General features: G+C 43.9%; 1 protein-coding gene across 3 annotated transcripts in view; it reads right to left on the bottom strand.

Annotated features, from left to right (window-relative positions):
* The window catches only part of ush2a (Usher syndrome 2A (autosomal recessive, mild)), a 436139-nt gene that overhangs the window by 204084 nt on the left and 216611 nt on the right, over positions 1 to 15444 (bottom strand). For all 3 annotated transcript variants that reach the window (XM_045714834.1, XM_045714836.1, XM_045714830.1), the window contains 2 exons: positions 13447 to 13608; positions 11144 to 11303 (listed from right to left, as the gene is read on the bottom strand). In XM_045714834.1, coding sequence (XP_045570790.1) covers positions 11144 to 11303; positions 13447 to 13608 — 322 coding nt within the window. The remainder of the gene's footprint in view (positions 1 to 11143; positions 11304 to 13446; positions 13609 to 15444) is intronic.

Genomic DNA, 15444 nt, shown 5'->3' with positions numbered 1-15444 from the left:
ACTCAGTAGAGGTGTGTGTGTGTACTACTCAGTAGAGGTGTGTGTGTGTACTACTCAGTAGAGGTGTGTGTGTACTACTCAGTAGAGATGTGTGTGTACTACTCAGTAGAGGTGTGTGTGTGTACTACTCAGTAGAGGTGTGTGTGTACTACTCAGTAGAGAGATATGTGTGTACTACTCAGTAGAGGTGTGTGTGTGTACTACTCAGTAGAGGTGTGTGTGTACTACTCAGTAGAGGTGTGTGTGTGTACTACTCAGTAGAGGTGTGTGTGTACTACTCAGTAGAGAGATATGTGTGTACTACTCAGTAGAGGTGTGTGTGTACTACTCAGTAGAGAGGTGTGTGTGTTTACTACTCAGTAGAGGTGTGTGTGTACTACTCAGTAGAGGTGTGTGTGTGTACTACTCAGTAGAGATGTGTGTGTACTACTCAGTAGAGAGGTGTGTGTGTTTACTACTCAGTAGAGGTGTGTGTGTACTACTCAGTAGAGATGTGTGTGTACTACTCAGTAGAGGTGTGTGTGTACTACTCAGTAGAGAGGTGTGTGTGTTTACTACTCAGTAGAGGTATGTGTGTACTACTCAGTAGAGGTGTGTGTGTACTACTCACTAGAGGTGTGTGTGTACTACTCAGTAGAGGTGTGTGTGTACTACTCAGTAGAGAGGTGTGTGTGTTTACTACTCAGTAGAGGTGTGTGTGTACTACTCAGTAGAGGTGTGTGTGTACTACTCAGTAGAGATGTGTGTGTACTACTCAGTAGAGAGGTGTGTGTGTACTACTCAGTAGAGGTGTGTGTGTACTACTCAGTAGAGATGTGTGTGTTTACTACTCAGTAGAGATGTGTGTGTGTACTACTCAGTAGAGATGTGTGTGTTTACTACTCAGTAGAGGTGTGTGTGTACTACTCAGTAGAGGTGTGTGTGTGTGTACTACTCAGTAGAGGTGTGTGTGTGTGTACTACTCAGTAGAGGTGTGTGTGTACTACTCAGTAGAGGTGTGTGTGTACTACTCAGTAGAGATGTGTGTGTACTACTCAGTAGAGGTGTGTGTGTACTACTCAGTAGAGATGTGTGTGTACTACTCAGTAGAGATGTGTGTGTGTACTACTCAGTAGAGATGTGTGTGTACTACTCAGTAGAGGTGTGTGTGTACTACTCAGTAGAGATGTGTGTGTACTACTCAGTAGATATGTGTGTGTACTACTCAGTAGAGGTGTGTGTGTGTACTACTCAGTAGAGGTGTGTGTGTACTACTCAGTAGAGATGTGTGTGTACTACTCAGTAGAGGTGTGTGTGTGTACTACTCAGTAGAGATGTGTGTGTACTACTCAGTAGAGGTGTGTGTGTGTACTACTTAGTAGAGGTGTATGTGTGTACTACTCAGTAGAGGTGTGTGTGTACTACTCAGTAGAGGTGTGTGTGTACTACTCAGTAGAGGTGTGTGTGTGTACTACTCAGTAGAGGTGTGTGTGTACTACTCAGTAGAGAGTGTGTGTGTGTACTACTCAGTAGAGGGTGTGTGTGTACTACTCAGTAGAGGTGTGTGTGTACTACTCAGTAGAGGTGTGTGTGTACTACTCAGTAGAGGTGTGTGTGTTACTACTCAGTGAGAGGTGTGTGTGTACTACTCAGTAGAGGTGTGTGTGTACTACTCAGTAGAGGTGTGTGTGTGTACTACTCAGTAGAGATGTGTGTGTACTACTCAGTAGAGGGTGTGTGTGTACTACTCAGTAGAGGTGGTGTGTGTGTACTACTCAGTAGAGGTGTGTGTGTGTACTACTCAGTAGAGTGTGTGTGTGTACTACTCAGTAGAGGTGTGTGTGTACTACTCAGTAGAGATGTGTGTGTACTACTCAGTGAGAGATGTGTGTGTACTACTCAGTAGAGGTGTGTGTGTACTACTCAGTAGAGGTGTGTGTGTACTACTCAGTAGAGATGTGTGTGTACTACTCAGTAGAGGTGTGTGTGTACTACTCAGTAGAGAGGTGTGTGTGTACTACTCAGTAGAGGTGTGTGTGTACTACTCAGTAGAGAGTGTGTGTGTACTACTCAGTAGAGGTGTGTGTGTACTACTCAGTAGAGGTGTGTGTGTACTACTCAGTAGAGGTGTGTGTGTGTACTACTCAGTAGAGGTGTGTGTGTACTACTCAGTAGAGGTGTGTGTGTACTACTCAGTAGAGGTGTGTGTGTACTACTCAGTAGAGAGGTGTGTGTGTTTACTACTCAGTAGAGGTGTGTGTGTACTACTCAGTAGAGGTGTGTGTGTACTACTCAGTAGAGGTGTGTGTGTACTACTCAGTAGAGGTGTGTGTGTACTACTCAGTAGAGGTGTGTGTGTACTACTCAGTAGAGGTGTGTGTGTACTACTCAGTAGAGGTGTGTGTGTACTACTCAGTAGAGGTGTGTGTGTACTACTCAGTAGAGGTGTGTGTGTACTACTCAGTAGAGGTGTGTGTGTACTACTCAGTAGAGGTGTGTGTGTACTACTCAGTAGAGATGTGTGTGTACTACTCAGTAGAGGTGTGTGTGTACTACTCAGTAGAGGTGTGTGTGTGTACTACTCAGTAGAGGTGTGTGTGTACTACTCAGTAGAGGGTGTGTGTGTACTACTCAGTAGAGGTGTGTGTGTGTACTACTCAGTAGAGATGTGTGTGTACTACTCAGTAGAGGTGTGTGTGTGTACTACTCAGTAGAGGTGTGTGTGTGTACTACTCAGTAGAGGTGTGTGTGTACTACTCAGTAGAGATGTGTGTGTACTACTCAGTAGAGGTGTGTGTGTGTACTACTCAGTAGAGGTGTGTGTGTACTACTCAGTAGAGATATGTGTGTACTACTCAGTAGAGGTGTGTGTGTGTACTACTCAGTAGAGGTGTGTGTGTACTACTCAGTAGAGGTGTGTGTGTGTACTACTCAGTAGAGGTGTGTGTGTACTACTCAGTAGAGAGATATGTGTGTACTACTCAGTAGAGGTGTGTGTGTACTACTCAGTAGAGAGGTGTGTGTGTTTACTACTCAGTAGAGGTGTGTGTGTACTACTCAGTAGAGGTGTGTGTGTGTACTACTCAGTAGAGATGTGTATGTACTACTCAGTAGAGAGGTGTGTGTGTTTACTACTCAGTAGAGGTGTGTGTGTACTACTCAGTAGAGATGTGTGTGTACTACTCAGTAGAGGTGTGTGTGTACTACTCAGTAGAGAGGTGTGTGTGTTTACTACTCAGTAGAGGTGTGTGTGTACTACTCAGTAGAGGTGTGTGTGTACTACTCACTAGAGGTGTGTGTGTACTACTCAGTAGAGGTGTGTGTGTACTACTCAGTAGAGAGGTGTGTGTGTTTACTACTCAGTAGAGGTGTGTGTGTACTACTCAGTAGAGGTGTGTGTGTACTACTCAGTAGAGATGTGTGTGTACTACTCAGTAGAGAGGTGTGTGTGTACTACTCAGTAGAGGTGTGTGTGTACTACTCAGTAGAGATGTGTGTGTTTACTACTCAGTAGAGATGTGTGTGTGTACTACTCAGTAGAGATGTGTGTGTTTACTACTCAGTAGAGGTGTGTGTGTACTACTCAGTAGAGGTGTGTGTGTGTGTGTACTACTCAGTAGAGGTGTGTGTGTGTGTACTACTCAGTAGAGGTGTGTGTGTACTACTCAGTAGAGGTGTGTGTGTACTACTCAGTAGAGATGTGTGTGTACTACTCAGTAGAGGTGTGTGTGTACTACTCAGTAGAGATGTGTGTGTACTACTCAGTAGAGATGTGTGTGTGTACTACTCAGTAGAGGTGTGTGTGTACTACTCAGTAGAGAGTGTGTGTGTACTACTCAGTAGAGATGTGTGTGTACTACTCAGTAGAGGTGTGTGTGTGTACTACTCAGTAGAGGTGTGTGTGTAATACTCAGTAGAGATGTGTGTGTACTACTCAGTAGAGGTGTGTGTGTGTACTACTCAGTAGAGATGTGTGTGTACTACTCAGTAGAGGTGTGTGTGTGTACTACTTAGTAGAGGTGTATGTGTGTACTACTCAGTAGAGGTGTGTGTGTACTACTCAGTAGAGATGTGTGTGTACTACTCAGTAGAGGTGTGTGTGTGTACTACTCAGTAGAGGTGTGTGTGTACTACCCAGTAGAGGTGTGTGTGTGTACTACTCAGTAGAGGTGTGTGTGTACTACTCAGTAGAGAGATATGTGTGTACTACTCAGTAGAGGTGTGTGTGTACTACTCAGTAGAGAGGTGTGTGTGTTTACTACTCAGTAGAGGTGTGTGTGTACTACTCAGTAGAGATGTGTGTGTACTACTCAGTAGAGGTGTGTGTACTACTCAGTAGAGGTGTGTGTGTACTACTCAGTAGAGAGGTGTGTGTGTTTACTACTCAGTAGAGGTGTGTGTGTACTACTCGGTAGAGGTGTGTGTGTACTACTCTGTAGAGGTGTGTGTACTACTCAGTAGAGGTGTGTGTGTACTACTCAGTAGAGATGTGTGTGTACTACTCAGTAGAGGTGTGTGTGTACTACTTAGTAGAGATGTGTGTGTACTACTCAGTAGAGAGGTGTGTGTGTACTACTCAGTAGAGGTGTGTGTGTACTACTCAGTAGAGAGGTGTGTGTGTTTACTACTCAGTAGAGGTGTGTGTACTACTCAGTAGAGGTGTGTGTGTGTACTACTCAGTAGAGATGTGTGTGTACTACTCAGTAGAGAGGTGTGTGTGTTTACTACTCAGTAGAGGTGTGTGTGTACTACTCAGTAGAGATGTGTGTGTACTACTCAGTAGAGGTGTGTGTGTACTACTCAGTAGAGGTGTGTGTGTGTACTACTCAGTAGAGGTGTGTGTGTACTACTCAGTAGAGGGTGTGTGTGTACTACTCAGTAGAGGTGTGTGTGTACTACTCAGTAGAGAGGTATGTGTGTACTACTCAGTAGAGGTGTGTGTGTACTACTCAGTAGAGAGGTGTGTGTGTTTACTACTCAGTAGAGGTGTGTGTGTTTACTACTCAGTAGAGGTGTGTGTGTGTACTACTCAGTAGAGGTGTGTGTGTACTACTCAGTAGAGAGGTGTGTGTGTTACTACTCAGTAGAGGTGTGTGTGTACTACTCAGTAGAGGTGTGTGTGTACTACTCAGTAGAGGTGTGTGTGTGTACTACTCAGTAGAGGTGTGTGTGTACTACTCAGTAGAGGTGTGTGTGTACTACTCAGTAGAGGTGTGTGTGTACTACTCAGTAGAGGTGTGTGTGTACTACTCAGTAGAGGTCGTGTGTACTACTCAGTAGAGATGTGTGTGTACTACTCAGTAGAGGTGTGTGTGTACTACTCAGTAGAGATGTGTGTGTACTACTCAGTAGAGTGTGTGTGTGTACTACTCAGTAGAGGTGTGTGTGTACTACTCAGTAGAGATGTGTGTGTTTACTACTCAGTAGAGATGTGTGTGTGTACTACTCAGTAGAGATGTGTGTGTGTACTACTCAGTAGAGATGTGTGTGTGTACTACTCAGTAGAGGAGTGTGTGTGTGTACTACTCAGTAGAGGTGTGTGTGTGTGTACTACTCAGTAGAGGTGTGTGTGTACTACTCAGTAGAGGTGTGTGTGTACTACTCAGGAGAGATGTGTGTGTACTACTCAGTAGAGGTGTGTGTGTGTACTACTCAGTAGAGATGTGTGTGTACTACTCAGTAGAGATGTGTGTGTGTACTACTCAGTAGAGGTGTGTGTGTACTACTCAGTAGAGATGTGTGTGTACTACTCAGTAGAGATGTGTGTGTACTACTCAGTAGAGATGTGTGTGTACTACTCAGTAGAGATGTGTGTGTACTACTCAGTAGAGGTGTGTGTGTGTACTACTCAGTAGAGGTGTGTGTGTACTACTCAGTAGAGATGTGTGTGTACTACTCAGTAGAGGTGTGTGTGTGTACTACTCAGTAGAGGTGTGTGTGTACTACTCAGTAGAGAGATATGTGTGTACTACTCAGTAGAGGTGTGTGTGTACTACTCAGTAGAAAGGTGTGTGTGTTTACTACTCAGTAGAGGTGTGTGTGTACTACTCAGTAGAGGTGTGTGTGTGTGCTACTCAGTAGAGATGTGTGTACTACTCAGTAGAGAGATATGTGTGTACTACTCAGTAGAGATGTGTGTGTACTACTCAGTAGAGATGTGTGTGTTTACTACTCAGTAGAGATGTGTGTGTGTACTACTCAGTAGAGATGTGTGTGTTTACTACTCAGTAGAGGTGTGTGTGTACTACTCAGTAGAGGTGTGTGTGTGTACTACTCAGTAGAGGTGTGTGTGTGTGTACTACTCAGTAGAGGTGTGTGTGTACTACTCAGTAGAGGTGTGTGTGTACTACTCAGTAGAGATGTGTGTGTACTACTCAGTAGAGGTGTGTGTGTACTACTCAGTAGAGATGTGTGTGTACTACTCAGTAGAGATGTGTGTGTTTACTACTCAGTAGAGGTGTGTGTGTACTACTCAGTAGAGGAGTGTGTGTGTGTACTACTCAGTAGAGGTGTGTGTGTGTGTACTACTCAGTAGAGGTGTGTGTGTACTACTCAGTAGAGGTGTGTGTGTACTACTCAGGAGAGATGTGTGTGTACTACTCAGTAGAGGTGTGTGTGTACTACTCAGTAGAGGTGTGTGTACTACTCAGTAGAGATGTGTGTGTGTACTACTCAGTAGAGGTGTGTGTGTACTACTCAGTAGAGATGTGTGTGTACTACTCAGTAGATATGTGTGTGTACTACTCAGTAGAGATGTGTGTGTACTACTCAGTAGAGATGTGTGTGTACTACTCAGTAGAGGTGTGTGTGTGTGTACTACTCAGTAGAGGTGTGTGTGTACTACTCTGTAGAGATGTGTGTGTACTACTCAGTAGAGGTGTGTGTGTGTACTACTCAGTAGAGGTGTGTGTGTACTACTCAGTAGAGAGATATGTGTGTACTACTCAGTAGAGGTGTGTGTGTACTACTCAGTAGAGAGGTGTGTGTGTTTACTACTCAGTAGAGGTGTGTGTGTACTACTCAGTAGAGGTGTGTGTGTGTGCTACTCAGTAGAGATGTGTGTGTGTACTACTCAGTAGAGAGATATGTGTGTACTACTCAGTAGAGATGTGTGTGTACTACTCAGTAGAGATGTGTGTGTTTACTACTCAGTAGAGATGTGTGTGTGTACTACTCAGTAGAGATGTGTGTGTTTACTACTCAGTAGAGGTGTGTGTGTACTACTCAGTAGAGTTGTGTGTGTGTACTACTCAGTAGAGGTGTGTGTGTGTGTACTACTCAGTAGAGGTGTGTGTGTACTACTCAGTAGAGGTGTGTGTGTACTACTCAGTAGAGATGTGTGTGTACTACTCAGTAGAGGTGTGTGTGTACTACTCAGTAGAGATGTGTGTGTACTACTCAGTAGAGATGTGTGTGTGTACTACTCAGTAGAGATGTGTGTGTACTACTCAGTAGAGGTGTGTGTGTACTACTCAGTAGAGATGTGTGTGTACTACTCAGTAGATATGTGTGTGTACTACTCAGTAGAGGTGTGTGTGTGTACTACTCAGTAGAGGTGTGTGTGTACTACTCAGTAGAGATGTGTGTGTACTACTCAGTAGAAGTGTGTGTGTGTACTACTCAGTAGAGATGTGTGTGTACTACTCAGTAGAGGTGTGTGTGTGTACTACTCAGTAGAGGTGTGTGTGTGTACTACTCAGTAGAGGTGTGTGTGTACTACTCAGTAGAGATGTGTGTGTACTACTCAGTAGAGGTGTGTGTGTGTGTACTACTCAGTAGAGGTGTGTGTGTACTACTCAGTAGAGAGATATGTGTGTACTACTCAGTAGAGGTGTGTGTGTGTACTACTCAGTAGAGGTGTGTGTGTACTACTCAGTACAGAGATATGTGTGTACTACTCAGTAGAGGTGTGTGTGTACTACTCAGTAGAGAGGTGTGTGTGTTTACTACTCAGTAGAGGTGTGTGTGTACTACTCAGTAGAGGTGTGTGTGTGTACTACTCAGTAGAGATGTGTGTGTACTACTCAGTAGAGAGGTGTGTGTGTTTACTACTCAGTAGAGGTGTGTGTGTACTACTCAGTAGAGATGTGTGTGTACTACTCAGTAGAGGTGTGTGTGTACTACTCAGTAGAGGTGTGTGTGTACTACTCAGTAGAGAGGTGTGTGTGTTTACTACTCAGTAGAGGTGTGTGTGTACTACTCAGTAGAGGTGTGTGTGTACTACTCTGTAGAGGTGTGTGTGTACTACTCAGTAGAGGTGTGTGTGTACTACTCAGTAGAGATGTGTGTTTACTACTCAGTAGAGGTGTGTGTGTACTACTCAGTAGAGGTGTGTGTGTACTACTCAGTAGAGATGTGTGTGTACTACTCAGTAGAGAGGTGTGTGTGTACTACTCAGTAGAGGTGTGTGTGTACTACTCAGTAGAGAGGTGTGTGTGTTTACTACTCAGTAGAGGTGTGTGTGTACTACTCAGTAGAGGTGTGTGTGTGTACTACTCAGTAGAGATGTGTGTGTACTACTCAGTAGAGAGGTGTGTGTGTTTACTACTCAGTAGAGGTGTGTGTGTACTACTCAGTAGAGATGTGTGTGTACTACTCAGTAGAGGTGTGTGTGTACTACTCAGTAGAGGTGTGTGTGTACTACTCAGTAGAGAGGTGTGTGTTTACTACTCAGTAGAGGTGTGTGTGTACTACTCAGTAGAGGTGTGTGTGTACTACTCTGTAGAGGTGTGTGTGTACTACTCAGTAGAGGTGTGTGTGTACTACTCAGTAGAGATGTGTGTTTACTACTCAGTAGAGGTGTGTGTGTACTACTCAGTAGAGGTGTGTGTGTACTACTCAGTAGAGATGTGTGTGTACTACTCAGTAGAGAGGTGTGTGTGTACTACTCAGTAGAGGTGTGTGTGTACTACTCAGTAGAGATGTGTGTGTTTACTACTCAGTAGAGATGTGTGTGTGTACTACTCAGTAGAGATGTGTGTGTTTACTACTCAGTAGAGGTGTGTGTGTACTACTCAGTAGAGGAGTGTGTGTGTGTACTACTCAGTAGAGGTGTGTGTGTGTGTACTACTCAGTAGAGGTGTGTGTGTACTACTCAGTAGAGGTGTGTGTGTACTACTCAGGAGAGATGTGTGTGTACTACTCAGTAGAGGTGTGTGTGTACTACTCAGTAGAGATGTGTGTGTACTACTCAGTAGAGATGTGTGTGTGTACTACTCAGTAGAGATGTGTGTGTACTACTCAGTAGAGGTGTGTGTGTACTACTCAGTAGAGATGTGTGTGTACTACTCAGTAGATATGTGTGTGTACTACTCAGTAGAGATGTGTGTGTACTACTCAGTAGAGATGTGTGTGTACTACTCAGTAGAGATGTGTGTGTACTACTCAGTAGAGGTGTGTATGTGTACTACTCAGTAGAGGTGTGTGTGTACTACTCAGTAGAGATGTGTGTGTACTACTCAGTAGAGGTGTGTGTGTGTACTACTCAGTAGAGGTGTGTGTGTACTACTCAGTAGAGGTGTGTGTGTGTGCTACTCAGTAGAGATGTGTGTGTGTACTACTCAGTAGAGAGATATGTGTGTACTACTCAGTAGAGATGTGTGTGTACTACTCAGTAGAGATGTGTGTGTGTACTACTCAGTAGAGATGTGTGTGTACTACTCAGTAGAGATGTGTGTGTACTACTCAGTAGAGATGTGTGTGTTTACTACTCAGTAGAGGTGTGTGTGTACTACTCAGTAGAGATGTGTGTGTGTACTACTCAGTAGAGATGTGTGTGTTTACTACTCAGTAGAGATGTGTGTGTACTACTCAGTAGAGATGTGTGTGTGTACTACTCAGTAGAGGTGTGTGTGTACTTTTTATTTATTTTATTTTATTTCACCTTTATTTAACCAGGTAGGCTCGTTGAGAACAAGTTCTCATTTACGACTGCGACCTGGCCAAGATAAAGCAAAGCAGTGTGACACAGACAACAACACAGAGTTACACATGAAGTAAACGATAAACAAGCCAATAACACAATAAACAAGTCAATGACACAGTAGAAAAAAAGAGTCTGTATAAAAAATAAAAATAAGTCTATATACAGTGTGTGCAAATGGCATGAGGAGGTAGGCAATAAATAGGCCATAGGAGCGAATAATTACAATTTAGCAGATTAACACTGGAGTGATAAATGAGCAGATGATGATGTGCAAGTAGAGATACTGGTTTGCAAAAGAGCAGAAAAGTAAATAAAATAAAAACAGTATGGGGATGAGGTAGGTAGATTGGGTGGGCTATTTACAGATGGACTATGTACAGCTGCAGCGATCGGTTAGTTGTTGTTTAAAGTTGGTGAGGGAAATAAAAGTCTCCAACTTCAGCGATTTTTCCAATTTGTTCCAGTCACTGGCAGCAGAGAACTGGAAGGAAAGGCGGCCAAATTAGGTGTTGGCTTTGGGGATGACCAGTGAGATATACCTGCTGGAACGTGTGCTACGGGTGGGTGTTGTTATCGTGACCAGTGAGCTGAGATAAGGCGGAGCTTTACCTAGCATAGACTTATAGATGACCTGGAGCCAGTGGGTCTGGCTACGAATATGTAGTGAGGGCCAGCCGGCTAGAGCATACAGGTCACAGTGGTGGGTAGTATATGGGGCTTTGGTGACAAAACGGATGGCACTGTGATAGACTGCATCCAGTTTGCTGAGTAGAGTAATGGAAGCTATTTTGTAGATGACATCGCCGAAGTCAAGGATCGGTAGGATAGTCAGTTTTACGAGGGTAAGTTTGGCGGAGTGAGTGAAGGAGGCTTTGTTGCGAAATAGAAAGCCGATTCTAGATTTGATTTTGGATTGGAGATGTTTAATATGAGTCTGGAAGTAAAGTTTACAGTCTAACCAGACACCTAGGTATTTGTAGTTGTCCACATATTCTAAGTCAGAACCGTCCAGAGTAGTGATGCTTGGCAGGCGGGTGCAGGCAGCGAACGGTTGAAGAGCATGCATTTGGTTTTACTAGCGTTTAAGAGCAGTTGGAGGCCACGGAAGGAGTGTTGTATGGCACTGAAGCTCGTTTGGAGGTTTGTTAGCACAGTGTCCAAGGAAGGGCCAGAAGTATACAGTACTACTCAGTAGAGATGTGTGTGTACTACTCAGTAGAGATGTGTGTGTGTACTTACTGTATGTAGACGGTGCGGGAGTCTAGCACGGTGAGGCTGGGAGGCTCCATGTCTCCAGGTGGCTGCTGGGAGGTGAGCAGGGTGACCTGGGAGCTGTTAGAGCAGCCCACCGCCGTACACACACTCAGCACGAACATATGGGGAGAATACACACCTAAACCTGCAACACACATACGTTTTTAACAGACGCTTCAAAATGGTTCATACAGAAACCAACAAGATCTCATAGCTTCCCTTCAAAATTCTATGTATTATGGATGACCGTTTATTGTGTAGTGTTAGGGCAAAAAAACAAAACGTTGTTTGGGCAAGGCTCTGCAAATCAACCGACCTTATACCTTAAAGTATCAACTACTATCACTGATTTTTCAATACCTTTTCAAACATCTGTATTCAAACTGTATTTGTAGTGATCAGGCTGACAAACATGGTCTGAAAGTCCAAAATAAAGCAAAGACATACATGTTTTCAGTCTGCAGACACTATACCACCCTTCAGGATATCCACAATAGGCAATAGGACAAGGGGTTGTTTACACACACACACACACACACACACACACACACACACACACACACACGCGCGCACACACACACACACACACACACACACACACACACACACACACACACACACACACACACACACACACACACACACACACACACACACACACACACACACATACACACACACACACACACACACACACACACACACACACACACACACACACCGCGAGCCCACAGTGGGCGGATTTGTTGGTTATTTGTAGTGTTAGGCAGGACGCAGGGCAGCTGACTGAAAGCTGTGTGTTTCAAAGAGACAATGAGGAAATACTCTACAGTCAGGGAGGAAGGAGGAGAGGAGATGAGAGAAAGAAGGAAGAAGGGGGAGAAAGAAAGGGTAGAGAATTGGGCGCAGGAGGGAAAGAGGAGAACAAAAGAAGGAAGAGAGGAGGAGAGTGAGAGGAGGAAGGGGAGAGAGCAGAGAAGGGAGAGCAGAGAGATGAAAAAAATTAGAACGGGAGAGAGAAAGGAGAAAAGAATGGCAGGGAATCCAAACTCTCAGCAGGGGGTCCACTACAATGTGCTGACAATACACACACACACACACACACACACACACACACACACACACACACACGATTAGACAGAGGAGAGAAGATAGGGTGGGTAAGAGATGGTAGGAATGAGAGGAAGATAACTATAGGGGAAGAAAGAATGGGGCTGGAATAGACTTACCACAAAGAAATCTACCTTAAAACAGACCCTAAATCTGGTGGGAAACACGCTTACATCTCTCCTTCCTCCTAAACTCTGGACGGACTTCTGACATACAGAGAATTGTAGCTACAATTTTATTTTATTTTAGTGCATACATTTGTGTTGTCTATACAGTTAAACATGATGCTACTTCTCCAGAGTAGAGATACTGTGTAGGAGATGCCTGTAATACAGCTCTGTGTCTGTAATGGCATTAAGCCCATATAATTACCACACTCATAATCCTCATAATCACTATGAACATCAGACACACTGTATTACCACATTACTGATAATACCAGTCTCCACGATTACCTCTCACTATTAACAGCACAGAGAGAGAGAGAGAGAGAGAGAGTGTGTGTGTGGAAGCGAGAGAATGTGTGTGAGTGTCTGTGTAAGAGAGAGAGAGTGTGTGTGTGTGTGTGTGTGTGTGTGTGTGTGTGTGTGTGTGTGTGTGTGTGTGTGTGTGTGTGTGTGTGTGTGTGTGTGTGTGTGTAGGTATGAGAGAGTGTGTGTGAGTGTCTATGTGTGTGTGTGTGTGTGTGTGTGTGTGTGTGTGTGTGTGTGTGTGTGTGTGTGTGTGAGAGAGAGAGTGTGTGTGAGTGTCTATGTGTGTGTGTGTGTGTGTGTGTATGTGTGAGAGAGAGAGTGTGTGTGAGTGTCTATGTGTGTGTGTCTATGTGTGTGTGTTATTCCCCTGGCAAGTTAGAGATGCTCTGTCTCTTTCAAATGCTAATCCCCCTTTTCATTTTGTTTTTCTTCACTCTTCCCTCTTTCATGTAGCACTCATCCCTCTGCACTGACAGGGAAGCAGTGGCAGGACTATCCACATACACACACACACACACACACACACACACACACACACACACACACACACACACACACACACACACACACACACACACACACACACACACACACACTCTCTCTTCTCTCTCTCATTCTCTCCCTCACTCTCTTGACTCTCTCCTCTCTCTCTCCTCTCTCTCTCCTCTCTCTCTCCTCTCTCTATTTGTCTTTCTCTCCTCTCACCAGTGATATTGAGGTGTGTGTTGTTCCCTTGGTAGAGTAGTTGTCCATTGTGGTATAACAGGTAGTCAGTGATGAGACCATTGGGTCTGGCAGGGGGACCCCAGGACACAGCCAGAGAGGAGGGGGTCGACACAGCACTGGGAGGGGATACATCCTCTGGAACTGCAAGGACAGACGAGGATGTTACATTTTATAATTGAACAGGACAGAATAAAACTGCATATAATAGAATGGAACAGAATAGAATAGAATGGAAGATAATAGAATAGAATGGAACAGAATAGAATAGAACGGAACAGAATATAATAGAATGGAACGGAATAGAATGGAACAGAATAGAATAGAATGGAACAGAATAGAATAGAATGGAACGGAATAGAATGGAACAGAATAGAATAGAATGGAACAGAATAGAATAGAATGAAACAGAATAGAATAGAATGGAACATAATATAATAGAACGGAATAGAATATAATAGAACAGAACAGAATAGAATAGAACGGAACAGAATAGAATGGAACGGAATAGAATAGAATGGAACAGAATATAATAGAATGGAACAGAATAGAATAGAATGGAACAGAATAGAATGGAACAGAATAGAATAGAACGGAACAGAATAGAATGGAACAGAATAGGATAGAATGGAACATAATATTAACAATGGAACAGAATGGAATGTTTTATTTTCAGTGTTGGAGGTAACGCGTTACAGTAATAATATTACATTTTGTGGTAACAAGTAATATTAAACCTTTCCACTGCTAGAAACAGAGGTCTTCACGGATCCACCTGTACCCGAATACCCCAGACCCAATCCAGATGTCACCGGTCTGGGTCAGATCTGATATGATTGTCACTTGTCTCGGGTATGTGTAATTTTAACTAACTTGTCTGGAAGGACCCATACAGCTCCGAACGCGACTGCTGCAGTTGAGAGAGAGAATTTGAATAATTTTTGCTGCTGCTCTTTGCTTTCACGAGAGTGGCACGTGTAGATTGTTGTTGTTGGCCAATCATAAGTCATCAAAGAGGCAATAGGCTACAGTCAAGCCTCCGTGTGGCACAAAAGTGAGGAGATATCTAATCAATGGAAGATGGAATTAAAAGTTCAAGGTGAAGGACAGGCTAAAACCACTAAGAACAGGTAGGCTGCTACTTTATAGTCTGAGTTGTTGTTGTTTGTAACTGTGTAGGACGAGAAACCGCAAGCATCCTCAATTAGCCTAGCTAGCTAGCTTAACTAGCTTCTCCCAGTTTGACGCAGTCAAGACAGTTACTACGTAATCATATTGGATGATAAATAACCTGGCCATGGCAGCTATTAGTCGCTCTGGATCTGCTAAATGACGTAAATGTAAATGTAAATGTACTATAGCGTGAGTCGGCTTGGTTGGTTGCTGTCTCTCATCTCTGTTCCCCATGTCACTTGCTCACACTCACAGTAGCCTACACACAAGCATGGCCCCTGCTAGAGCCTCACCTGTCTCTACATCCTCTCCACCGTGCTTTATCAGCTACGGTTAACACAGTAGCTTAAACATCGATGTTTCTGCTGCTTCCCTCACTCTGGAAAGGATCCGACTTGGTTCATACGGAACGGGTCTAGTTTTCCTCGGCTCCGTTCGGAATAGGTCTCTATATTTAAAAAATGTATTTATGCATATTTGGGCTGGATGGGAAAGCCCCAGGTCCATTCATTTCGAAACAGGTCAAATGTTTTGGTCCCGTGAAGGCCTCCATGTCCAATCGTCCAACAACCCCTGAGATTTGACCATAGGATGACTGTAGGCCTATCTCATCCAAACAACCAAAGTTTGATTCTAATGGTTCAGGAGGACAGCCTGTAACCCAGGGAGAGCTGAACCAGCTTGTAGCTGGGTATATAGTTGAGGAAATGCTGCCCTTATCCACAGTAGAATATGTCATTACCAGGCTAATTGTGTTGGTGTATAGGCCTAAGTAACGTAATGGTGACAGTGTTTACATTGAGTGAG

Source organism: Salmo salar, chromosome ssa01 (assembly GCF_905237065.1).
Source record: "Salmo salar chromosome ssa01, Ssal_v3.1, whole genome shotgun sequence".
Lineage (NCBI taxonomy): Eukaryota > Metazoa > Chordata > Actinopteri > Salmoniformes > Salmonidae > Salmo > Salmo salar.
The sequence above is the reverse complement of the archived record's forward strand: the minus strand, read 5'-3'. Positions and strand labels throughout refer to the sequence as shown.